General features: G+C 53.0%; 1 protein-coding gene across 4 annotated transcripts in view; it reads right to left on the reverse strand.

The window, feature by feature from the left end:
* PHF2 (PHD finger protein 2) overlaps window positions 1–25,762 on the reverse strand; it is an 82,988-nt gene that overhangs the window by 30,810 nt on the left and 26,416 nt on the right. For 3 of the 4 annotated variants that reach the window (XM_036260720.1, XM_036260719.1, XM_036260717.1), the window contains exons 2-3: window positions 12,732–12,817; window positions 6,783–6,897 (exon numbers count right to left, since the gene is read on the reverse strand). In XM_036260720.1, coding sequence (XP_036116613.1) covers window positions 6,783–6,897; window positions 12,732–12,817 — 201 coding nt within the window. Of the gene's footprint in view, window positions 1–6,782; window positions 6,898–12,731; window positions 12,818–23,994; window positions 24,101–25,762 lie in introns of those variants that run through there. The other variant, XM_036260718.1, reaches the window with a different exon arrangement.

The following is a 25,762-nucleotide window of genomic DNA, read 5'->3' on the forward strand; positions in this document are numbered from 1 at the left end:
TGGCCAAGGGTGAGGTGAATGGTGAGTGGGGGATGGGGACACACAGCGCCCATCCCTCCTCCCAATGCCGAGATCTTCCCCTCCTCCTTGTTCTCCCAGCACCTCGCCCCAAGCCCCTACATGGGTAGGCAGACCTTACACAGGGGGCCTGGGGCCTGAGGATGCAGCAAATGGAGGCAAAGCTCTTCTCAGTGACACACTGATATGCAAATTCCACACCTTCCCTATCAAAATGCCAGTTGAAATCTTTGCAGAAAGTTACAAGCTAAACTTGGAATGCTGGATGGAAATGCAAGGTGTCCAGATGCACAAAATAGTCTTAAAAATGAAAAGCAAAACTAGAAGACACTTCTCAATTTCAAAATTCACTACAAAGCTACAGTGATCAACACTGGGTTGTATGGGCATAAGAAGAGACATATGGATCAATGGAACATAACTGAGCATCCAGAAATAAACCCACACATCTATGGTCAACTGCTCTTTATTAAAGACATCAAGACAATTCAATAGAGAAAGAATAGCCATTTCAATCCACGGTGCATGGGAGAACTGGACATCCACATTCCAAAGAATGATGTTGGACTCCTACCCCACACCATCTACAAAAATTAACTCAAAATGAGTCAAAGACCTAAATGTAAAAGCTAAAACTATAAAACTTTTAGAAGAAAAGATAGTATTAAATCTTCACGACCTTGAATTGAGCCCTGGTTTCTTAGATTAGACATGAAAAGCACAAACAACAAAAGAAAAAATAGACAAATTAAGATTTGCTATTAAAATTATAAATTTTTGTGCTTCAAAGGAGCACTATCAAGAACATGGAAAGACAACCCATAGAATGAGAAAAAGTATGTGGTAAGTGATGAGATCCAGAATATGTAAAAGTCTCTCACAACTCAACAATAAAGACAACCCAATTAACGGGAAGGTGTTAAAATAACATGGGACCAAACTTCTATTTTCAAATTTCACATGTAAAGAGCCTGGAAGTTGTCACTCCTGTTCTCACAACAAGAAACCAAGTTCAGCCCTGGCCGGTTTGGCTCAGTGGTTGGAGCTTTGGCCTGTGGACCAGAGTCCCGGGTTCGGTTCCCGTTAGGGGCATGTACCAAATAAATAAATTAATTAATTAATTAATTTAAAAAAAAAAAAAAGAAACCAAGTTGAGCTCTGGCCATTTGGCTCAGCGGTTACAGTATTGGCCCGTGGACCAACGAGTCTTCGAGTTCAGTTCAGGTCAAGGGCAGGTACCTTGGTTGCGGTTTGTCCCCGGCCCTGGTCGGGGTCGTGCGGGAGGCATCCAGTAGATGTGTCCCTCTCACATGGATGTTTTTCTCTCTCTCCCTTTCTTTCCTTCTCACTCTATCTGAAGAAAAAGAGAAAAATATCCTCGGTTGAGGATTACAAAAAAAAAGAAAAGAAAACAAATTGAACAAAGTGCAAACCAAAGACTTCTCTTAGATTCCTCAGAAAATTGAGGTTACGGGGAAAACAGCCACCCCAATATCTGCAGAGACAGGCTCATACAGAAAATTACAGCCAAGATAACCTTACCTGAAGCAGAAGCTGCTGGAGGCAGTGACTGATAGGGAAACATACTTAAATGATAATTTTTGACAAAGTGTGGACTTTGAATGTGGACTAGCTTAACAGTTACATACTTGTGAGGCCCAGTCTCAGCGGAGACCCACACTTTCATGGATTCTACCTCCAGGAACTCTACCAGGTTCTCGTCATGAAGACCTGCTCCTAGTTCAGGCAGGGGGAGGGGAAGAATAACTAGGTCCAGATACACTAAGAGTGTTCTCCATAATAAAATTAACTTCCAGGAGAACTTACTTGACCAGATCCTTGTCTGACAGATAGAAGGGCAAGTAGCCAACTGTAGCCCCACAGCCTTCCTGTCCCAGGTAAGAAAAGAAAAAGGAAAGGCCAAGAAATACTTCTAAAGGTGATAGCCCAGAGCCTCAGGCCCACTAAACCACTGACCTTTGATCATGAAATTATAGCACACATCAGTCTCCACAACCCTACCGCCATATAACAGTCTAATGACGGTTCAATAGAGTGGAGAGAGCTGCAGGACACAGACTATGTAAGAAGGAGTTCTCAGGGAAACCCAAAGAAAACAAACAGGAAAAAACAAAGCACAAGGGAACTAGAAGGGATGCCTCTGCATCTACAGCTGCAGCGAACAACAGCCCAGCACCTAGTCAAGTCAACACAGAAGCTCACAGTGAGTCCCTCAGCTCGTATTACCCAGCTCGGAACAGAATGCTACAGGGCACGGTAACAGGCAGGAAAACCCAGAGTCTGAATAGGGAAACGTAAATTAATTATGATTAATATGTGAGGAGCACTAATGGAAAAAGGGGACAACATGCAAGAACAGATGGGTAAACAGAGAGATGGAAACTAAGAATCAAAAGGAAATGCTAGAAGTTAAAAAATAACTAACAGGAAGGAAGGACATTCATCAGTAGACTGGACACAGCTGAGGAAAGAATCAGTAAGCTTGAAGTACGCCAACAAAAACTTCTCAACCTGAAAGGCAAAGAGATAAAAGAATAAAAAAAGAGGGATACAGAATATCCCAGAAACGTAGAATAATTACAAATAGAGCAATATATGCATGATGAAAATGCTAGATGGCAAAGGAAAGAAGGAGGAAGGAAGGGAGGGAGGGAGGGAGGGAGGGAGGGAGGGAGGGAGGGAGGGAGGGAGGAAGGAAGGAAGGAAGGAAGGAAGGAAGGAAGGAAGGAAGGAAGGAAGGAAGGAAGGAGAAGGAAGGAAGGAGGGAAGGAAGGAAGGAAGAAATGTTTGAAGTAAATAATGGCTGAGAGTTTTACAAAATTAATGACAGACACATAACCACAGATCCAGAAAGCTTGGACAGCATCACCAAGCAGCATAAATACCAACAAACAAACAAACCACAAAATTAAAAAATAAGAAAACTACACTTAGGCATGTCATATTCTAACTACAGAAAATCAAAAACATAGAAAATCTCCTCAAAGAAGCCAAATGACAGAGATCAACTCCTGGCACAACAGAGTGAAGAGCTCTCCTGATCTGCATCCCAGTGAAATGGGTGAAAATTATCTTAAAAACTATTCAAAGCCTCTGGAATTGTTCCTAAGAGCAAATAGCAAAAGAAAAACCATCTATGCAAGGAAATTCTGTGAACACTTGGTATGAAAACGGTACGACCGTGAGGTATCTGGCCCCGAAACTTGCCTTCCCTCCTCTTTCCAGGCTCAGTGAGGAGCAGGCCCCGCTCCAGGAGGCTGCAGCCAAGGGCACAGGAAAGCTGAATGAAAGTTTCACCCACTTCCCAGGGGGAGGACTTTGCTCCTGGAGGAGCAGGATGTCAACCCTTCTTATCCCTCCCCGGCTGTCTGTTGCTGAGGCTAAGTCCTGGGCAAGGGCTGCCAGGAGGTAGGAGCTCCCCTCTTGCACCTCGCCCACACCGGTGGGACCGTGGACCGAGGATCTGCCCTGAGCATGGCGCCTGGGCATCCTGGGCCCGGATCACCCCTGCCCGGCCACTTCTACTCAGCATCCTACTGGAGGCCCTGGTCAGAGCAATGGGCAAGAAAAAACACACAAAAGTACCCCAGATTGGAAAAGGAAGAAGTAAAACTATCTATTCAAAGATGATATGCTCTTGTGTATAAATAAAACCTGAGGAATCTACTAAAAAAAAAATTAGAATAAATTAGTTCATCAAGGTTGCAGGATATAAGCTCCATATTACAGTAGCAATGAACAATCTGAAAACAACATTAAGAAAACATATTTACAAGAGTATTAAAAAGAATAAATTACTTAGGGATACATTTAACCAAGGAAGTGCAAAGCGTATCCTCTGAAAACCGTAAAACATTGTTGAAAGAAAGGTAAACGAGCTCAATAAATAGAAACCGATCTCATATTCATGGGGTCAGAAGACCTAACATTGTTAAGATGGCAATACTCATTCTACTGATGCATGGATTCAACACAATCCACATCAGAGCCTCAGGGGACTTCTTTTTAGAAACTGACAAGGTGGTCCTAAAATTCACTGGAATTGCAAGAGACCCCAAATGACCAAAACAATCTTGAAAAAGGAAAAGGAAATGGGAGGAAGCACACTTCTCAATTTTGAAACTTACTGCAAAACTACAGAGCTACAGTCATCAAGACGGTGGAAGATGGGACTGAGGACAAACAGAGCAGAGTGACTGAACAAAGTGTCCAGAAATGAGTGCACACTTCCAGGCTGGGAGACTTTCAACAAGAGCACCAACACCATTTAAAAGTTAAAAAATTGTCTTTTTCAACAAATGGTGCAGAGACAAATTGAGAGCTACGAGCGAACAAACAAAAAAATGAAGTTAGATCCTTACCTTACACTATATGCAAAAACTAACTGAAAATCAAAGACCAAACTGGAACACCTAAAACAATAAAACTCTTAAAAGAAAACAGGAATAAAAACATGGAGATTTTTAGATATGACAATAAAAGCACAAATAACAAAAGACAGATAGATAGATCAGACTTCATCAAAATTACAAAAGTTTGTGCTTCAAAGGACACCATCAAGAAAAATGAGAAGTCAACCCATGGGATAAAAGTATTCAGAAATCACATGTCTGATAAGAGACTTGTGTATAAAATACATAAAAAATCTTAGAACTCGATAATAAAAAGACAAAAATAACTTAAATGGGCAAAGGATCCACACTGACATTTCTCCAAGGAAGATACACAAAGGAGCAAGAAGCACATGGAAAAATGCTCAGTGTCACAGTGAGAGAACACTTCACACCTACAAGGATGATTTAAATAAAAAAGTCAGATAATAAAAAGTGCCGCTGAGGCCCTGGCCAGTATAGCTCAGTTGGTTGGAGCATCGTCCTATGTACCAGAAGGTGACGGGTTCGATTCCCAGTCGGGGCACATACCCAGGTCGAGGGTTCAGACCCCTGTGGTCAGGATGGGTATGGGAGGCAACTGGTCGATGTTTCTTTCACATCCATGTGTCTTTCTCTTTCTCTCCCCTCCCCCTTCCTCACTCTCTCTCAAATCAATACAAAACATGTCCTCGGGTAAAGATTAAAAAAAAAATTCAAGCCCGGCTGGTGTGGCTCAGTGGATGGAGCATCATCCCATGGACTGAGAGGTCCGGGTTCAATTACCGATCAGGGCACATGCCTGAGTTGTGGGCTTGATCCCCCAGTAGGAGGCAGTTAATCAATGTACCTCTCTCCCATTGATATTTCTCTCTCTCTCTCCCTTCCTCTCTCTCTAAAAAAAAAATCAATAAAAATGTATTTTTTAAAAAAATCCATAGGACGTGCTGGTGAGGACAGGGAGAAGCTGGAGCCCTGTACAATGCTGGCAGGGATGGAAAGTGCTACAACCACTTTGGAAAACAGCCTGGAAGTTCCTCGAATAGCTAAACAAAGAGTTACTCTTAAAAAAATGAAAACAGCCCTGGCCAGTGTAGCTAAACAGAGTGTCAGGCCACAGACCAGAGTCACAGGTTTGATTCCAGTCAAGGGCACGTACCTCGGTTGCGGTTCGATCCCCGGCCCTGGTGGGGGTCATGCAGGAGGCAACCAATCGACGTGTCTCTCTCACATCGATGTTTTCCCCTCTCTCTCTCTTTCCCTCTGTCCCTCTTTCCCTCTCTCCCTTCCACTCTACACTCTATCTGAAAATCAATGAAAAAACAAAAACATATGTCCACATAAAATAATGTACAAGAATGGTTATATTAGAATTATTCACAGTACCCCAAAATCACAAATAACCCAAATGTTTGTCAACTGATGAATGAATAAACAAAATGTGGTCTATCCACACACTGGAATATTACTCTGCCATGAAAAATAAATGAAGTGCTGGTACATGCCATGATGTGGGTTAACCCTGAGGACATCATGCTGAGTGAAAGATGCCAGAGACAGATGGCCACATGCTGTATGATTCCGTTCGGATGAAATGTCCACAACAGGCAGATCCAGGGGCAGCATGCAGATTAGTGGTTGCTTAGGGCTGGGGACAGGTGGAGCAGGGTCAGGAGGGATCAAGTTACAGGTTTCTTCTGGGGGATGAAATATTCTCAAATTGATTGATGGTGGTGCACAGAACTGTGACTATTCCAGACAACTGAATTGTACCCTTTAATGGGTGATTTATATGGCATATGAATTATATCTCAATAAAGGTAGAAAAAACAGAAAAGAAAAGAAAAAGAAGCCAGAGAGGGAAAACCACGTTGTCCTTAGAGAATCAAGGATAAGAGTTACAGGATTCTCACCAGAAAGAGAACGGGTGAGGGAGAAGTGGAACCGTCTGACCACACCATCCCCCAGCATGAAGGGCTGAGAAACGGCTCAGAGCGGTCCCATGTCCCCAGGCCCCTTCCTCACCCAAAGCCCAGCCCTCGGCCCTGATCCTTCCCTCTGCCCTCACCCTGGACAAGGGTGTGGGGGATAGAGAGGGTCAGGACACCAGGGACACCCACTGACCCTGGGGCCAGGGCCTGCACGTCTGGAAGATGGTCTTAGGCTGGACACGAGCCCCACTCCTCTCCCTTAAGAAGGTCCCATGGGAAGGACACACCCAGTGGGGACACAGGCCTCTTGCCTCCCACCCTGCGCCCAGAAGTTCTGCCAGGGCCCGGAGTTTTGAGGACCCACACTCTGCCCTGGAGGGAGGCCCACAGCTGCTGAGCCCCTGGGGGTGCAGAGCCGGCAGCAGAAGCTGTGGTGACCCACCTGGGGAAGGTTCGACTCCGCAGCTCCTTGATGAAGAGCTGGCTGCCGTTCTGCACGGGCTTCACGTCGGGGGTCTGCCCTGGGCCGTGTTTGTGCCAGGTCCGCTTCTTCTTCACTGCGGGGTGGAGGTGGTGGGTCAGCACCCGCACAGGCTCCCTCCCTGCATCCCCTCCGTGCCAGCAGAGACCAGCCAGGAGGGCGGCCAGAGGAGCTATGAATGCAGCCACTCAACCCTCCTCGGGCCCTAGGCCCAGCCCACCCAGCCTCCACACCCCTCATTACCCTGCGTCATCACATGGTCAGGAGCCCTGGCCACCCTCAGCCTCTGGTTGGATCCCCACCCCCACCTCATACCTCCCAGCACTGTGGCTGTTGGTGGCACCCAGAAGCTGGGATCTCCCAGGATCCCTCCCTACTCAGCACCCAGTCTGCTAAGAACTCTTTAGAGGCATCTCCCAAGAAGGTCCCACCAAGGTCAGCCTTCAGGATACCTTTTTCCCTCAGACTTGTCCTCAAAATAGTGCAGACCCTGTTGCCACCCTGCTGGGACCTTCCTGTCTCAGCAGCCCACAGCTCACAGAGCTACCATCTGCTGTGCCCTCTGCCTTCCCCAGCCCTGGACTGTGCCCACTTCATACCCTTCTGCACAGCCATCCCTGCCCACGTCATCCTGCCCACTCTCTCAGGCAGCCCTGTCCTCATTCATGCTCCCAGAGCATCTGTATGCACACCTTCATCTTTTTATGTGTGTGCACACACCCCTGTTGGACTGTGACACACTTGCACACACACATGCACTCACACATGCATACATACACACACATCCCTGCTGGACTGTGACACAGTTACACACACATGTGCATACATGCACACACATTCCTGCTGGGCTGTGACACACTTGCACACACATCCCTGCTGGACTGTGACACACTTGCACACACACATGCATACATGCACACACATCCCTGCTGGACTGTGACACACTTGCACACATCCCTGCTGGACTGTGACACACTTGCACACATACACGTGCACTCACACATGCATGCATGCATATACACCCTGCTGGACTATGACACACTTGCACACATACACGTGCACTCACACATGCATGCATGCACATACACTCCTGCTGGACTGTGACACACTTGCACACATATGCGTGCACTCACACATGCACACACCCCTGCTGGACTGTGACACACTTGCACACATACACGTGCACTCACACATGCATGCATGCATATACACTCCTGCTGGACTGTGACACACTTGCACACATACACGTGCACTCACACATGCATGCATGCACATACACTCCTGCTGGACTGTGACACACTTGCACACATACGCGTGCACTCACACATGCACACACCCCTGCTGGACTGTGACACACTTGCACACATACGTGTGCACTCACACATGCACACACCCCTGCTGGACTGTGACACACTTACACACATACACGTGCACTCACACATGCACACATCCCTGCTGGACTGTGACACACTTGCATACATGCATGTGCACTCACACATGCATGCATGCACACACACCCCTGCTGGACTGTGACACACGTGCACTCACACATGCACACATACACGTGCACTCACACATGCACACACATCCCTGCTGGACTGTGACACACTTGCACTCACACATGCATACATGCACACACACCCCTGCTGGACTGTGAGCCCCCAAAGAGGGAAGGAAGCTCCTTGTGGCCGTCACCACTGATTCAGGGCAGCCACAGGTAGATGGGTGAGTGAGGAGGACCTGATCCTTAGAACTGCTGGAGGTGGGGGTCAGGGGGTCTGAGAGAGGCTGACCTTCAGCAGAAATGAGACGGGGTATGAGGGACTGTTGGCAGGGCCCTCAGGGTGGCTGTGCTTCCCAGACGAGGACAGGAAGGGAGCTGCAGGGTGAGCCCTGGGACTCCTATGCCTCAGAGGTGGTGGGGATGAGGGCCACTGATGGCAGCCCAGTGACAATGAATGCCCCTGAGAAGGACTTTCCTAAAGCAGAAAGGGGAAGGCACTGGGTGGTGGGCGGCTGAGCTGGTCTCCGTTCCAAATCGCCAACCCTTCCCTATCTCCATCAAGTCAAGTTGGAGACTATCTCCAACACTGCGTGATATTATATTATGCCTGTCCCCAGGGCGAGGGTGTAAGTGGATGTTATGGAAACCTGGCAAAATCTGAGCTGTGACTTCCACAGGCAGTACCAGGCATAGATAGGTGATCCAAAGGGCGCAGAGTCACCTGTTCAGCTCTTTCTTGCCCCACCATCTTGTTGCTGTGTGACCTTGGGCAAGTTACTAGGCATCTCTGTGTCTTATCTTTAATAGTGGCCTCCTGGGTGCCTTGTGAGATGTAATAAGGGAATGGTACTAGGCACCAGGCATGCTCTGGGGAGTTCTGCAGGGCACGCTCAGGCCCCTTTCTCATGGCTGCTTGGTCTACAGGCAGATTCGGCGCCTGTTTCAGACCCGCAGGCTCTTCCCCATGCACCCCATTGTGCCCCTCCATCCAGAGCCTCTGGGATGGGGGGATGAACTTCAGACAAGAAAGGCTCAGCCCACACCCCTGCCCCTCGATGTGCACCAGAGCAGGGCAATGCCAGGGCCATGGTTAACTCCCCACTGCCCTCTGGTTACCCAGTCTCAGGTCCATCTCCCCAGAAGTTTGCAAGTACACACCAAGCAGCTCAGCTCCGTGCAGGGGTCTCCAAAGTGACAGATGGCCTGGGGTCATCCAGCTTCCTAAAGAGCCCAGGGGGCTGGCACAGGATGCCCCAGGCAAAGGCAAGGCCCTGGGGTGGGGACACCACCCCAACCACAGCCTGGGTCACTCTGACTCTGAAAAGAGCCTAAACACCACTGTCCTTTCTGCGGGGCCTGTCGCAGCATCGGGAAGTGACCCTGGGACGTCCTGTGTGCACAGGCTCTAGAGTTCACAAGGCGCTCCCCTCTCCAAGGGCCTGAGGAAAGGAAGGAGGAGCGGAGTGGAACTCGGGGTGCATACAAACCAGGAAGCTGCCTGCCCCCAATGGGAGGGCCTGGCTCTTAGGGGGTCACCACCCATGAGGGGTCCTGTGTACTCAGGGGTCTGCCATGGGATGAGAAGGGATGCCCAGGGCACACGCTGGCAGCCCCGACACTGCAGGGAGCAGAGGCTGGCTGACGAGAGGCAGGCGATACTAGCGCTGTGTGGGGCCGGCAGGAGGGGCAGGAGGGCAGGGAGTGCTGAGGGGGACTCTGTGTGAATCCCTCCGGCTGGCAGGGTGGGGGCGCCCCCCATGCTCCCTAGCCACTGTACTCCCAGCAGGGCCTGCGGCCGCCCTCCTCTGCGAGGCAGTGTGGCCCCGGGACAGCCCACTTCCAGACAAGTCGAGGCTGGAGCCACGGGAAGGTCTCCCCTAGGAGAGCACGCAGAGGCACAGGGTGCAGACTGTCCGGCACTGAGTGCCCTGTCCTGGAGGCCACGTGGGAAAACTGAGTCGTGGAGGGGCCACAGGGCCCAGTGACTGTGCTGGGGTGCAGTGGGCAGAGGAGGAAGCAGCAGCAACTCCACGTCCCCCAGAAGCTGGGCCTGGGAAGAAGGTGCTAACCGGCAGCGGGGCATCCTGGACCACCTGGCCTTCCAGACCCTCACTCAGGACTGAGCAGCCCTACCACCTCGTGGGGACATGGCCCTGCCTGGTGCCGTGGCTGCAGCAGGCGGGCTGGGACAACAGCCAGAGACAGAGCTGAGGCATGATCTGAGCTCTGCTGGGGGCCCCCTGCAGCCCCAGCCAGAGGGCTCCTTCCCTCCACAGGCCCCTGACACCCGAGCCCAACATCCTCGCTGACAATGCACACCCTGGGGACAGCTGCCCAGTGGGGCACCTGGAGTGTGGGGGGCAACACCCCACTTCTCTGGGCATGAGAGCGAGGCCAGCCTCAGGAAGGGTCCAAGTGAAAGTCAGCAAGTAAAGTTACTGCTTAAGCAGCCACACAGCTAAAGAGAGGCAAAGCTGGGGTCAGAACCACTCTGAGGGCATGCCACCTGCTTTCCATGGGCCTCGTGCCACCTGTCAATGGGGACCCCTTGCTGAGCTCCCATGGGGACCACCTGACCCTGCACCAGATCTGTGTGAAAGGGGAACCTGCGGCCCCTCCTCACCTTGCCATGCCTGCCGCCAAGCCCACTCAGGGCAGGGAAGGAGGCAGGCCTGGGCCTCAGGGGGCCCCAGCACAACCCGCAAGTTTGGGGGCTCCCCTAGAGACGCAGTGACATCAAGGGCCTCTTGTCCCCAAGGGGCCTTGCTGTGGAAAGTGTGACTAAATTGATGTGGCAAAAACCAGCTGGCGTTCAGACAGGCTCCCGGCAGAGCACAGGTTCATTTCACATAGAGTGGTGGCCAACCTGGAATGCGAACATGTGGAAGGTGCCAGAACCTGCAACGATGTCCCTGGTGGCATATGACCACCAATAACATTAGACAGTAAAAACACATATGCACACATACACACACATGCAAATACTCATGCACACACATGCGCTCATACACGTGTGCATATACATGCATACACACATACACATACCCCTCACACACACAGGCACACACGCACACACATGCACATGTGCACAACCAGGGAGGGGCTGCTGGGTCCCTGCATGCCCTGGGGGGGGGGCTGGCTGCACTTGACTTTAAGTGGCAATAACAGGCAGCAGGGACCGCCCAGCCTCTGCCCAAACCCAAGAGCACAGGAACAGGGGCTGGGTGAGGCAGGCACACGTACCCCGGACAGGCAAGTTCTCGTTGTCAGGAAAGAGTGCTTCTGGGGACACGCAGGGGCGCTGGAGAAACTGCACTGTGTGTGTACGCTGATGTCCACCTTGCACCCTGCTGTAGCCCAGTCCCAGCCCCAACTCATGCAACAGCCCCCGAACACAGAGGTGGCCCCCTTCCCTGAGCCCCCCAAGACTGTGCCTCCCCAAGACACTGGGTTCTGCTGGAGGGTCAGGAGAGGTCTCTGATCCAGCCTTGCTTGTTCCTGGACCTGCACCCAGGGCCACATGGTACCACCCCAGCCCCCACTCCTGCCCCGAGTCCCTGCCCTGTTCATCTTTCCGAGGCCCTGAGCTTTCCCAGTGGCTCAAGAAGTGCCAGATGTGCCAGCAGCTGACCCCTGGGGTGGCAGCTACCGCCTAGATCTGCAGAAGAGTGATGACAAGACGAGGAGCAGGTGACCAGAGCAGACACCAGTGCCGCCGACTCCTCAGGGCACGAGGGTGGGTTAGAAACCACGTCCTGCTTTAGGACGGCAGGGCTGTGATGGCCACCAGCCGGCACCTTCTTCGGGTAGCCCCTGACCCAGGCTGGAAACCAGAGGCCACACTGACACTCCCAGGCCACCTGTCTTGTTCCCAGGCCAGCCCCTCCCACGGTCCCTGCAGACCGCAGCACCTCACCCCACAGTGACTTCTGCCTTGGAACTTGCCTTCCAGCCATGACCTGGGCACCCCTGGAGCCACCTTTGATGAGTCTACACCCTGGGGAGCCCCCAAAGGAACTGCCACAGCCCTAAGGGACCAGAGGAAGGTGGGAATAAAACCCTTGGGATGGGCAATCAGCAGGCAGTTTGCGAAAGGAAACTGCGTAAGATTCCCTGCAGGGTTGGAGAAGCGAGGAAGAGGAGACCCCCGGGATGCACAGGTCAAGACCCCAGGACGTGCAGAGGTCGGCTGGGAAGAGCCTGGGCCCTGCAGGCGTGTGGCCCCTGCTGAGAGCTGACAGCGTCTCAGCACCGGGCGTGAGTGCAGGAGCTGATCAGGAGGGCTGGTCAAGCAGGCCAGAGGTGGTCCCCAGGCACCAGGGTGACAGCACGGAGAGAGCTTTACCCCAGCAGGCCAGGTCAGGAGTCCCTCAGGCCCCGGGGCGGCTCCGTGGTGCTGTACTTACGAGTAGACTTCCCGTGCGTTTTCTCGCAGTTTGGGCAGTGGTATATGTCAATGTCTGGGGCCTCCTCCTCTTCTACGCCAACACAGCTGAAACGCAGGAGACAGGTGTCACTGGTGTTCAACAGTCCCGCAAGCGCCCCCCGCAGCGCTCCCAGGCAGCGTGTGTGGGGACAGTGGCTCTCGGGGACAAGTCAGGGGACAAGGAGGAGGCAAGGAAGGCCTTGCCAATGAAGGACTGGGACAGGGGAGGGACCAGGTGGTCCGGCAGGCCTGCCTCCATGACAGCTGTCACTTCGTCATCATCAAGCTCAGGGAGGCGAAGGGTCACTTTGCTGGGGGCAGCTCGGAGCCATGGGCAGGGTCCCTTTGGAGCCTGCCATAAACCTCCCAGCAGGCAGCGCCAGGTGCTGGGACGTCTGCATATCAAAAGAATGAAGCTGGATTCCTATCTTACGCCATGTATACAAATGAACTGAAAATAGATTAACCACCTACACAAAACAGCTAAGACTGTAACACTCTTAGAAGAAAACATACAGGTAAATCTCCACAGCCTCGGATTTGGTCACGGATCCCTAGATAGGAAACCAAAAGCGACAACAAAAAAAATAAATTGGAAGCCATCAAAGTCAAAACCTTTGTGCTTGAAAGGACACTGTCAAGAAAGGGAACAGGCAACATACAGAATGAGAAAATATTTTCAAATACATACTCGATAGGGGTCTAGCATTCTGAATACACAAAGGATTCATAACTCACAACAACAACAAAAAGCAACCCTGGCCAGTTTTGCTCAGTGGTTAGAGCGTCGGCCTGTGGACCAGAGTCTCGGGTTCAATTCTGGTCAAAGGCATGTACCTCGGTTGCTATTTGGTCCCCGGCCCTGGTCAAGGTCATGTGGGAGGCAGCCAGTCGATGTATCTCTCTCACATCAATGTTTCTCTCTCCTTCTCTCTCCCTCCCACTCTATCTGAAGATAAGTGGGAAAATATCCTCAGGTGAGGATTAAAAGAAAAACAAAAACTAAAAGACAGGCAAAGGACTTGAATAGATATTTCCCCAAAAACGACTGACAAATGGCCAACAAGGCTATGAATAATGCTCAACACCCTGAGTCATCCGTATGGCCTTGAAGGCAAGTCAGACCATGGCGGACCACCTCACACCCACCAGAAAGGCTACAGTTTGAAAAAGAAAAAGGAAAAACAACAACAGGAAATTAACAACTGCTGGTAAGGGTATGGAGAACTTGTAACCCTCTTACATGGCTCCTACAAATGTAAAATGGGATGGTTTCTATGGATACAGTAGGGCAGTTCCTCAAAAAGTTAAAGCTAGGATTATCACAGGACCCCTCAATTCCACTCCTAGGTATATGCCCCACAGAACTGAGGTGTGGTCAGTCCCCTTCACACAGACATCCACAGCAGCACTACTTAAAATCACTGAAAGATGGAAGCAAGCCAAATGTTCACCAGCTGGCAAATGGGTAAATACATTGTGGTATGTCTATACAATGGAGTATTATTCAACCTTCAAAAGGAATGGAGGGTTGATACACGCTATAACATGGATGACCTTCAAAAAAATTATAAAAAAGCATGCTGGGTGAAAGAAGCCAGACAGAAAGGCCACGTCCTGCATGACCCCAATGACATGAAACACCCACATTAGACAGAACACTGCTGGTGGCACTGGGGGTGGGGGCAGAGGGAAAGGGAAGGGCCTGCCTAGTGGGCATGGGGTCTCCTTTGGGATAAAATGTTTTGGGACTGGATAGAGGAGATGGTTACACAACACTCTGAAATGTTCACCTTAAATGGCTGATTTTATGCCACGTGAACTTTATCTCAATAGAAAAGGGACCCGGCCCCGTGAGAGTGACACCTTCCTGTCATCACCAACACAAACCCTGTCGTTGCTAATGCTGCTGACTGCTCACTCTGTTGGGCAGCAGCAAGAGCCCTGCAATCGTGGGGACAATTATGACAAGTCCTGTTGTACAGTGAGGAAACTGAGGCACTAGAGGTACGATGTCTGCCTAGACCCAAAGGTCTCCTCTCTGTTTAATGGGACAGTCCTCCCTCACCCAGGCTCTGGCCCAGCACTCAGCAGACAACCCCGTGCAGGCCACAGTCCTGCCGTTATGGGAACACACCCTGCGGCCCAGAGAGACTTGGCACGTTTTGAAACATCAAGCCCACGTGTCACCTCAGAACATACACTGAAATAACATGCAGCCCGAAGCTGATGGTGAAGCAGCACGTGAGGACGTGTTTGCTCTCACTGTGCAGGTAACTCTCTAAACAAACATACAGATGTCGGGAAAGGAAATCAGAGAGAACATGGATGGACTGAAAGTGCTTCAGATCCTGAAAACAATCTTTCAAGGGCAAACTATAAAAAACATTTACAACAAACACAGGTGAGTGCTCCTACCCTTCCTCCAGGAACAGGACCCCTCCCTGCAGAAAACTAGGCAGAGCCAGAGCAGAACAGGCACTGCTGCTGTGGGAAACGCCCGCCGCCAACCCAGGAACCCACACCAGTCCCAGCACCATGCTCCCACTAGCAAACTGGTCACAGCCAGGCGCATCCCACTGCTGACACCCATGCCGCGAAGGCAGTGAGGTAGGACCACAGGCCACTGCGGCTCTGGCTGCACAGCATGACGGGGCTGGCCGGCCTGTGTGCTCATCCATCACGCGGCCTCATGGTACGAGTGACCACACAGGCTGGAGACTGTGTGTGCAATGAGCTCCCGTGGTCCACACCCACCTGGAGCCACGGGCTGGAGCGTGAGGCAGAGCGGAGCCCTGCAATGGTCAGGAATCCACACCCCACATCCAGAGCCAAATAAATTCCACACCCCTGTACACACCCCAGGTCCACACTCTGTGTCCACACCCCACCTCCATACTCCAGGTCCACGACCCAGACCAAAGCCTAAGTCCATACCCTCTGTCCACACCCCACCTGCACATCCCAGGTCCACACCCCATGTCCACACCCCACCTGCACATCCCACCTCCACACCCCAGGTCCACACCCCCCTCCACACCCCGTGTCCACAGCCCACGTCTGCCCCTGCGTCCACGCCCTGGCTCACATCTCAAGCACTCAGTGCTCCAGTGTCTTCTCACTGGCAGCTCCCAGAGCAGACAGACGCTCCAGACAGCCCACCCCCGATGGGGCTGCCTCCGTCCTAGCGGGGACGTGCACACCATGGCTGTCATGTACCCTCGTCTGCCCCAGCCACAGGCTCCCTAAGCACCGCTGCTGGTCCCGCAGGTCCCTGAAGCCCCACTACACTCTGGTGGGGACCACCCCACGTGACAGGTGGGAAGCTGAGGCCCAGGGGTCACGACTACGTGAATGCCGACACCCCACATCCACATTCCAGGTTCACAGCCCCGGGGGGGCTCCTTCTTTACACCACCATCCACTGAGGGTGCAGGTCTCACTTGGGTGGCATGGTAGCCTGGGACTGAAAGGGAAAATAAGAGGTGAGGATGGCAGCCCCCCTGTTCTGCCCCAAACACCTTGAAGCTGCCCCTCACCTGAAAATAACACCCAGGACCTGGGCCACAGGCAGGGGCCGAGCTGCAGCCAGGGCTGCCCGCCAGGGGGATGGCGATAGGTGGGCTGGCACCCTCCTCTGATGGGGATGCAGCATGGCCCCCAGGACTGACCCCCAGGACTGGCCCCCGGCCCTGCCTGTGCCTGCACCCTGACAAGGGTCACCCGGCATGCTAACTAAGGCCCTGGAACCAGCTCCCTGCCGTGCTGTGTGCAGAGGGGACAGTGCTCTCCTGCCCGGGTGTCCTGAGGGGGCACCTGTGCAGTGAGGGCCTGGCCTCGCTGCCGTCAGCTCCGTTCTCACAGGGCAAGCCGTTCACACCACCACTCACTTCCTTTATTATCCCACAGTGAGGGCTTTCTGAGGGACCCTTAGGAAATTAAAATTACCCCAAACTATGAGAGAACAAGAGGTGCAGAAAGTCAGAAGCATTTCCCCTGCTCTAAAGCCAGGAGCAGACGCTGCCATTCAGAGGAGACTGTCCCCGGCCCGCACCCTGGGTGCATGTGACTGAAGCCGTCCACGCTCTCTAAATAGTGGTCAAGTGGCGAAAGAGCATCTGTCTGACGAAAATCCCAGACATGCACATGCCTGTGGGTGGACGTCCACACCACGCCCTCTGCAAGGGCCCCCCGAGCCCAAGTGGCTGGAGCTCACTGATCTGGAGGTCTCCTCCCCAGAGGGAAGGTCTCCACACCCGGCCGGGCCTGCTCAAACTCCTGTGTCTGCAGCAGGGTGGCCAAGGCCTCGGCTGCCCCAGGTGGTGTGCGTGCCCCAGGACTGTGTAGACCAAGGCTTGGCGAGGACCGGATGTGCCCAGGTGGGGGAAGAAGGATGGTCCTCGCAGCACCGGGCCCCAGACTCGGGAGATTCTGGAAGGAAGGTGGGCACCACCTCCTGGGAAGCAGGCACCAGAGCCCGCCCCATGCTCTAGGCCCCAGCAGGAGTTACAAGTTACCTGCTGAAGGTCCAGGTACATACAGAGAAGGGGGGGTGCAGCTAGCTAAGAGCCAGGCCCGGGACGCGGCCATATCCCCAAGATCGCCACAACTGCACAAGGCAGTCCAGACCCAAGCTGGGCCCACACAGAACTGTGGCCTAGGTGGTTACGAGGCCGAGGCTAGGAGCCAGGGAGGGCAGAAAGAGGATGTGGAGGAAGAGGGGGGAAGGGAGTGGGGGAGGGCACCGAGACCGGGCAGTTCACTCAGGGCCGACGAGAGAAGCCCAGGAGCTGGGAGGGTGTTGCGGGGTCACGAGGGAGACAAAAGCCACCCAGATATCAGTTCTAAAACAGAGCTACAAGTTCAACAGGTCTGACACCTCAGCAGAAAGACAGCCAGACAACTGCAGCGGCCCTGGGCTGCAGGCCTTCCTGCAGTGTAGGAGCCAAACCCAGGCTGCCCAGCCCAGCATCCCTGGTGGGAGGCTGTGGTCACTCTCCATGGTGGGCAGCAGGTGAGGGCCCAGGTCATGGGGGCACCTAAGGCATCTCCTTGGGACTCTGCTGACCCTGCCGAGAACTCATGTCACCAGCACCCAGGGCCCCCCGGGCCCAAGTGGAGACAGACTCAAATAAACAAGTGATGTTTCTATCAACACGCAAACCTACCAGGGGCTGGGGGTGGCGCTGCCGGTGTGACAACTGAGGGAGAGGCTGGGAGGGGGACGAGGGATGGACCCAGGCTTCATGCAGTGAAGGAGAAGTGGAACCCCCAGCTGGCACGGTGGCCGTGTGGAGAGCAGTACACCGCAGCCCAAGTCGGGCGAGACACTCAAAGTGCATCACAGGCACACGGACAAGGACCCACACTCCACGAAGGATGGACCAGGAGGCACCAGCCGGGACTCGCCCCTCTGAGTACGCAGCCTCGAAATGGTGAGACACTCGAGGAAGCGAGCAAGCCTGCGAAAGCTGCCGTGTCCTGTCACCACGGATACGCCACCGGACACGCAATGCACAGTGCTCTGTGTGGCCAGGATTCTGCTACATTAACTGTCAAATAAGGATCAAGTAGATCTTAACATACAGACCTGGAAAGAAATTTAGAATATATCGTGAGCTGAAAAGCCCAGGTTGTCGGAGAATGTGTATAGTACAATTCCTTTTGATGGAAAACCCAAAACAAGATGAGGGGGTGTCGTGTGTGTAGTGTGTGTGATGAGGGGGTGTCATGTGTGCATAGAGTGTGTGATGGGGGGTGTCGTGTACACAGTGTGTGATGAGGGGGTGTCGTGTGTGCACAGTGTGTGTGATAGGGGTGTCATGTGTGCGCAGTGTGTGTGATGAGGGAGTGTCATGTGTGCATAGTGTGTGTGATGGGGGTGTCGTGTGCGCAGAGTGTGTGATGAGGGGGTGTCATGTGTGCACAGTGTGTGTGATAGGGGTGTCATGTGTGCGCAGTGTGTGTGATGAGGGAGTGTCATGTGTGCATAGTGTGTGTGATGGGGGTGTCGTGTGCGCAGAGTGTGTGATGAGGGGGTGTCGTGTGTGCAGTGTTTGTTATGAGGGGGTGTCGTATGTGCAGTGTTTATGATGGGGGTGTCGTGTTTGCAGTGTGTGTGATGAGGGGGTGTCGTGGGTGCAGTGTGTGTCATGAGGGGGTGTCGTGGGTGCAGTGTGTGTCATGAGGGGGTGTCGTGGGTGCAGTGTGTGTGATGAGGGGGTGTCGTGGGTGCAGTGAGGGGGTGTCGTGGGTGCAGTGTGTGTGATGAGGGGGTGTCGTGGGTGCAGTGTGTGTGGTGAGGGGGTGTCGTGGGTGCAGTGTGTGTGGTGAGGGGGTGTCGTGGGTGCAGTGTGTGTGGTGAGGGGGTGTCGTGGGTGCAGTGTGTGTGATGAGGGGGTGTCGTGGATGCAGTGTGTGTGGTGAGGGGTGTCGTGGGTGCGGTGTGTGTGGTGAGGGGGTGTCGTGGCCACATAATGTCTGTGCCTGTGTTCCTCTCGGGCTTACTCAGTACACCCTGCTGAGGCCAGGTGGAGAGAACCAGGGAGGGAGGAGACTGCGTTTTTAGGGGCACGCAACCCTGTAAGGCCTGAGGCGGGTTTGATATCAGCCACCAATGACCCTGGAACCTGGCACCAAGTCACCCTCAAACCAGGTTAAAGCTCACAGTGCCCAGAGATCAGGAAGTAGAAACCTAACGATTTTCAAAGGGGGAGGAAGGGGAGGTCGGGGAATGAGCCGTCGGCACAAATGGCAAGAGAAAGAAACTGCAGGGGTGGGAGGGCAGAACTCAGGACTGCCCGGCAGCCTGTCGCCCAGTGCGCCCTTCACCGCGGGTCTGCCCTGGAGCTGTGGCGGTGTGAGAGCCTCGGTCCGGTGCTGCCCTCCTGCAGGGCACATGCAGGGACTGCAGGACAGGAGCTCCTCCAGGGCACAGGCTCCCAGAGTCCAGCCTGGTCACCTCACACCGCCGTTTAGTGTTTGCGAATCAAGGCTGGAATTATGTCCTGATGCCACAGTTAGATTATATCATGGTTTTTTTCTAATGTTGTTGTCAAGGGTGTTGACTTAATGTAACCCAAAACTTCTGTAACCCTGTTCTGACTTTTTTTTTTAAGTTATAGGAGGAGCCTCAAAAAAGGGAAGTGGCCCCTTTCATCCCAGATTAGACAGGCAGAGCCTCCCTCCCCCGGGGGCCCTGCAGCACGGAGGGAAGCACCCAGGAGCTTGGTGGTAGCACAGCTGATCTGTCAGTGGTGGTCATGATGTGGACGGGGCTGCATGGACCACGCGCCTATTCTGCTCATGGACAGACTAGCATGGGAAGGAGCCTCCCAAAATACAGCCATGTGTGCCAAGAGCTTTAAAAAGGTTTTTATGCCCAGCTGGTATGGCTCAGTGGTTGAGTACAGACCCATGCACCAAGAGGTTGCTGGTTCGATTCCTGGTCAGGGCACATTCCCAGGTTGTGGGCCAAATCCCCAGTGGGGGGCATGCAAGAGGCAGCCAATCGATGTTCTCTCTCATCGATGTTTCTCTCTCTCTCTCCCTTCCCCTCCCTCTAAAATCAATAAAGAAAAATAAAACCTGTTTTTTAAAAAAAGTTTTTATCCTACAAGTCTAAATAAATCCACATCTACAAACCTATTCTAAGGCAAAAAAGTAGAAGTGCACACAAGGTTCATGTGCAAGGTAGGTCATCTCGAGATCACCTGAAATAACAAAAACAGGAGCAGCAAACCCCTCTGGCCAGGAGGTCAGATCCCCAAGGCATGCTGTGTTCACACAGTGGAATATTATGCAGCCATTCAAACTCAGGTTGTACACATTTTTTAATGTAGACATTTCAGATCTGTGGACACTGAACCACAGGCTGGCACAGTGACACCCAGAAGGGCTCTGTGTTGGTGCCAGACAATGGCATGCTCATTTTCTCTTTACATATTTCTGTACATTGCTAAGTCGCCGAAAATAATGTGTATCCCCTTTGTAACAGGCAGCAAAAGTCGTGCTTTAGTTTGAAGGGTGCTGAGTGCCCCTTCCCAGTTCACTTCCTTCTGTCTTCCCTGGGTCCTGGTGTTCTGTGAAGAAACCTGTGGAGCTGGACCTCTGATGCAGCCAGACTCTCAGAGGACAAGTCATAGAAATAAGCAGGAAAAGGAAAAGAGGAAACAGCCAGAAGAGCCTGGTAGACCTGGGGGCACGTGTGCAGGGGTGATGGGGTGCCTACCGCAGCACAAGGACAGCAGGTCCACAGAGGAGGGACTCCTGGAGGGTGGCCAGCCTGGGGACTCAGTGCAGCAGGGCCACAGAGACCATTTGGCTCCCACCTGGACCTCATGGGGACCCAGCCACAGAGTGATGACAGGGCTTTGGGGGTCTAGATGAGGTCTGTCTGCTAAGCTCAAGATGCAGACTCATGAGGGAATAAAGTAATTATTGCCAGAGGCCATGAAGCTTTGGGGTAACTATTACACAACCATAGACAACCGGGATTCTGGGAAGGAACTAGATGCACTGAAGAGATGGACACAGGCCCTGAAATGCAAAGGACAACTGTCTCCCTGTCACCTGCTGGTGGGACAGGTAAGCTCAAGAGAGGTTGTATGTATAAAGTCCAGCACCATATTTGGTACACAGCTGGGGCCTTTGAAGACAGTTTACTGCTTGTCATATCCATCACCACCATCACCATCACATCATCATCATCATCACCTCCATCAACATCACCACCTTCATCATCACCATCAAATCATCATCACCACCATCAACATCAGAGCATCACCACCACCACCACCATCACCACCATCACCACCATCAATGCCATCACCACCACCACCACCACCATCATCATCACCATAATCATATCACCATCACTTTCATCAACATCAACACCATCACCATCAACGTCAACATCACCCCATCACCATAATCATATCACCATCACATCATAATCACCACTACCATCATCACCATCATCACCATCACATCATCATCATCATCATCACTTTCTCCTGCTGGGCTAATGAACACATGCTGTCATTCCTGGAAGCAAGTGGCTGAGAAAGAACACAACCCCAGATGGAATCACAGAATCTGCATGGGAAGAATGTCAACATCCATCCACCCCAGTCCTCTAGGCCTCTGAGGCGAGTGGACCCCAGCCCAGGCCCTTCCCATCTCCAAGGAGATGACGGAGGGTCCAGCAGCCTCTGATCAGCTCAGTCCTGCCCCCACCCCACCCAGTGTTGTTCCCTCCCTGGCCAGGACACCTTTTCTGTGCCTCTCTAAACGTCCCTTGGCAGGATGGAGCATCGGGAGAAAGGAAAGCCACTGGGGGAAAGAAACCGGGGTGAGTGGAAGCCACAGGCAGGCTGCCTGGAGGGGGCCTGCATCCTCCGCCTGGTCACCCCTGAGAATGCCGCTCATGGGAATAGGGAGAGAGCCCAACTGCAGGGTGAGGGTAGCAGGGCCCAGAGAGCCTGTGTTCTTCAACGTCTCAGTGTATCACAGTTCACAAGAGGAACACATGCACCCTCACCACCAACGGAAGCACAGGTTCATGGATGAACCCTCGTGGGGCACGTGGAGCTTGCTCCTGTCTCCCAGTTCAACGTTTAAGTAAGACAGATCACAGACTGATGTCCTCTCTCTAGTGGAAGGAGGTAGAGGTCAAGGTCCCTGCCATCCATGCTCCTCTCCTGCTGGCTGCCTTGGGGAGGTGACTCACCTCTCCAGTCCTGGTCCTTCCAGAAAGGGGCACCAAAGGTGGTGTGAGGGGCAGGGCGGGGGAGCCAGCACGGGTCTGAGGGACGAGTCCTGAGTCGGGCACCATGCAGCCCCGAGACATCCATAAGTGGGTGCCACTCGGACAGGCAGGATCCAGGCCCTCCCCTGGCATAGGGGAGGGACTCGGGCAGAGGCAGGCAGGTGACAGTTCTCCGCCAGCTCAATGTCACTGTCACCTGAGAGGGCTCTCCCCACCCGATTCCTATTTGAAAATGTTTACATTTACAGAAATGTTGACACATTAGTACAATGGATATCTGTGTTCCCTTCACTCATGCTCTCCAGTGGCTGGCAATTTCCCTCATGTGCTTTACACATCTGTCCCCCTAATTCATCAGCTTGAAGTCTCCCCAAATCAGGGCCTTCACCATCACCACGGCAGCAACCCCCAAGATGTATTCTAATGTGGTGTCTACACATTCACACTCCCCAGCTGTCCCAACAACAGTCTCTGCAGCTGCTACGGACCCAGGACCCGCGTGGCACTGCTGTGGGCCCGGCTCCTTAAAGGGCCGGCCTTTCCGTCTTCAGCAGCGGTGCCTTTTGCGAGCTCCGGGCCAGCGGTCCCGAGAGAGACACATTCCGGGCTGTCTGCATTCCCGCACAAGCTCACTCGGGCTGTGTTTCTGGTGTGAGTGCCCGTGAGTGGTGCTGGCGTAGGTCACAGACACGGGTCCACCTGTCCCCCCCAGGCACGAAGGCCACCATCAGGTGATGAAGAAGGGCTCTGGGAGAGGTCCCTCTGCTCCCCCACAAGCTCTGGCCTACGGCCTCAGCACCCAGAGATAACCCGGCAGGAATCGGTTACCACCCTGGGAGGCTTCCATCTAGCACTGTGTCCTGGCAATGACCCTGTCTTGGCAACAGGTCCAAGCTGGGGCGGAGAAGGTCTGGGAAGGTTCTGAGGCAGGCCCATTTCTAAACAAGCCAGGATCAGGAGCTGCTGCAACAGGGCCTGTCTCAGGGCCCTTGGGAGGGTAGGTGGGGCTGAGGCTGTGCCCATCAGCCCTTGAAACCTGGGGCCAAAGCCTCCTTCTTAGGGGACACAGACTCCCGTCCAGAAAAGTGCCAATACGTGGAACCCAAGTCCCAGGCTCGCTCCTCGTTGGCACCCTCGGCTCTCAGCCACCACCTGTGCAGAGGCGCCAGCCTCTGTCGTCCAGGAAGTCACTCCTCAGCTGCATTTCTGGACCATCATCTGCTCCGGGAAAACTGAAGCGTGACTGGTAGAAACCACAGACTAAGCTGAGCCCCGTTTCCATGGGACGTAAGTCACCTACTGGGGGTCCGGTTCCTCAGCTCTAAGGGGACCGTTCTTCCTGGCTCATCTCCAAAGTCCTGGAGGCACTAAAGCTCTGTGACCGAGAAACCTAAGGGCAGCCCGTCCCAAAGGAACACGGAATAGCTTGATCTCCCTCCGGCGGAGAGGAGAACGGAATAGAGCTGACACCCACCTGTGAGCAGGTAAGAACAGGAGGACCGACAGCGGGGCGGCACCCCGGGGCCGCGTTTTCATGTGGACTGCCTTCTTCAAACCTCACCCCTGGAGCACTGAAAAGTGCACAGCCCCACCTGCAGGGTTAGTTTAGACAAGTGTTGTGGGAGAGGAGAAGGTGCCCAGGCTCGCGACTCTGACTGACCAAGGACACATCAGGGCTGGCTGTGGGCCCTGAGGAGACCTGGCTCCTCTCCCACGGAGACACAGCCCAGGGGGCAGCACCCCGCGGCCCCGCCAAGGCGCTCAGTTTCGTCTCACAGACACGATCGCCCCAACAATGAACAGCACACCCAAAGGAAGAAATACCAGTGCCCAGATCAATGACGCTTTCCGCGGCATCTCCTATGCCTCTGGGAGACCTTGTCTCCCTGTGAAACGCACCGTGAACAGTAGAAAGACTCCTTCGTGGGCGAACACATAATGAAACTGCCTGACCATGACTTCGATCGTGACTTTAAGTAAACAGCTTACAGAAAAGGACATATGTGGTTTTCAACACATGGAAAGAGGTGCACCACCCCTGGGAAGCCTTTCTCCAGTCAGCTGCCAAGGGTGCAGAGCCGGGAGCACCTGTGTGCAGATGCGGACACACGCCCTTCCCACGGCCTCCGAGGGGGCAGCCGCCGAGCCAAGAGCACATGCTGCCTGCCTGTGGCCCTCTTTCCAGAATGCACAGGTACATGGGCACAGGTGTGCACAGGGCATTTCCTGAGACCGCAGCCAGGAGCCCATCCACGGGAAACTTGGGTAAATGTAGGGAATGCCAAGAAGTACAGACCCCACACTTAGTGATCTGGAACAATCTCCAGGATGTATCGTTTAGCAAAGAGCATGCGCCGCAGAAGTAAGGCACACGCCCAGTTTTTGTGGGGCACTGACAGAAATGCATACACAGGCTCCTCTGTGATCAGGATGTTCTGGAAAGACTCGGAAACCTGACCCCAGCAGCCATCTCTGGACAAGTGTGGTGGTTAGAGGCAAGGGAACAGATTTGCCACTGAAGACAGATTTCTGACTGTTGAATTTTTTTCCTATATATACATATTGCTATCCACCTTCAAACATTTTAAGGAACAGTTGTGGTGTGGCTCAGTGGTTGAGCATTGACCCATGTACCAAGAGGTCACTGGTTTGATTCCCAGCCAGGGCACATGCCCAGGTTGTGGGCCCAATCCCCAGTGGGGAGCATGCAGGAGGCAGCCAATCGATGTTCTCTCTAACTCTCTCCCTCTCCCTTCCTCTCTCTCTAAAATCAATAAAGAAAAAAAAAGAACAATTATAATCCTTATAAACTGATTTGATTTAAACCAGAGCTGTTTGCATTTTTAAAAGTATACACAAATAGAGTTTTAAGAAAATACTCTTTGACTTTCAAAAATAAATCTATATCAAATGCAGGTCAAAATCAAGCATTCCTGGTAAGTGCTCAGAACTCCCTAATACCTTAAGTGGGCAAATATTTAAGGCTCTTGCAGCACCTGAAACGAAAGGACTCACAGCAAAAATCCATCCTGTCCAACCCTGTCACCTGTAAGACGCGGACACTAAGGCCACGAGTGGCCAATCCAGCCTGCCCGCCATCCTCTCTCTCCTTCAGTGAGTCATGTTTCTCTCTGTCCTGGGACATCGCAGAGGCGGGGCCCATGTGCAGGAAGGGCTCTCCCTGACGCCACTCCAAGGAAACGTGGAAAGGAAATGACAGAGGCCCAGCGATCACGGGTCTC

Source organism: Molossus molossus, unplaced genomic scaffold, assembly GCF_014108415.1.
Source record: "Molossus molossus isolate mMolMol1 unplaced genomic scaffold, mMolMol1.p scaffold_m16_p_14, whole genome shotgun sequence".
Classification (NCBI taxonomy): Eukaryota; Metazoa; Chordata; class Mammalia; order Chiroptera; family Molossidae; genus Molossus; species Molossus molossus.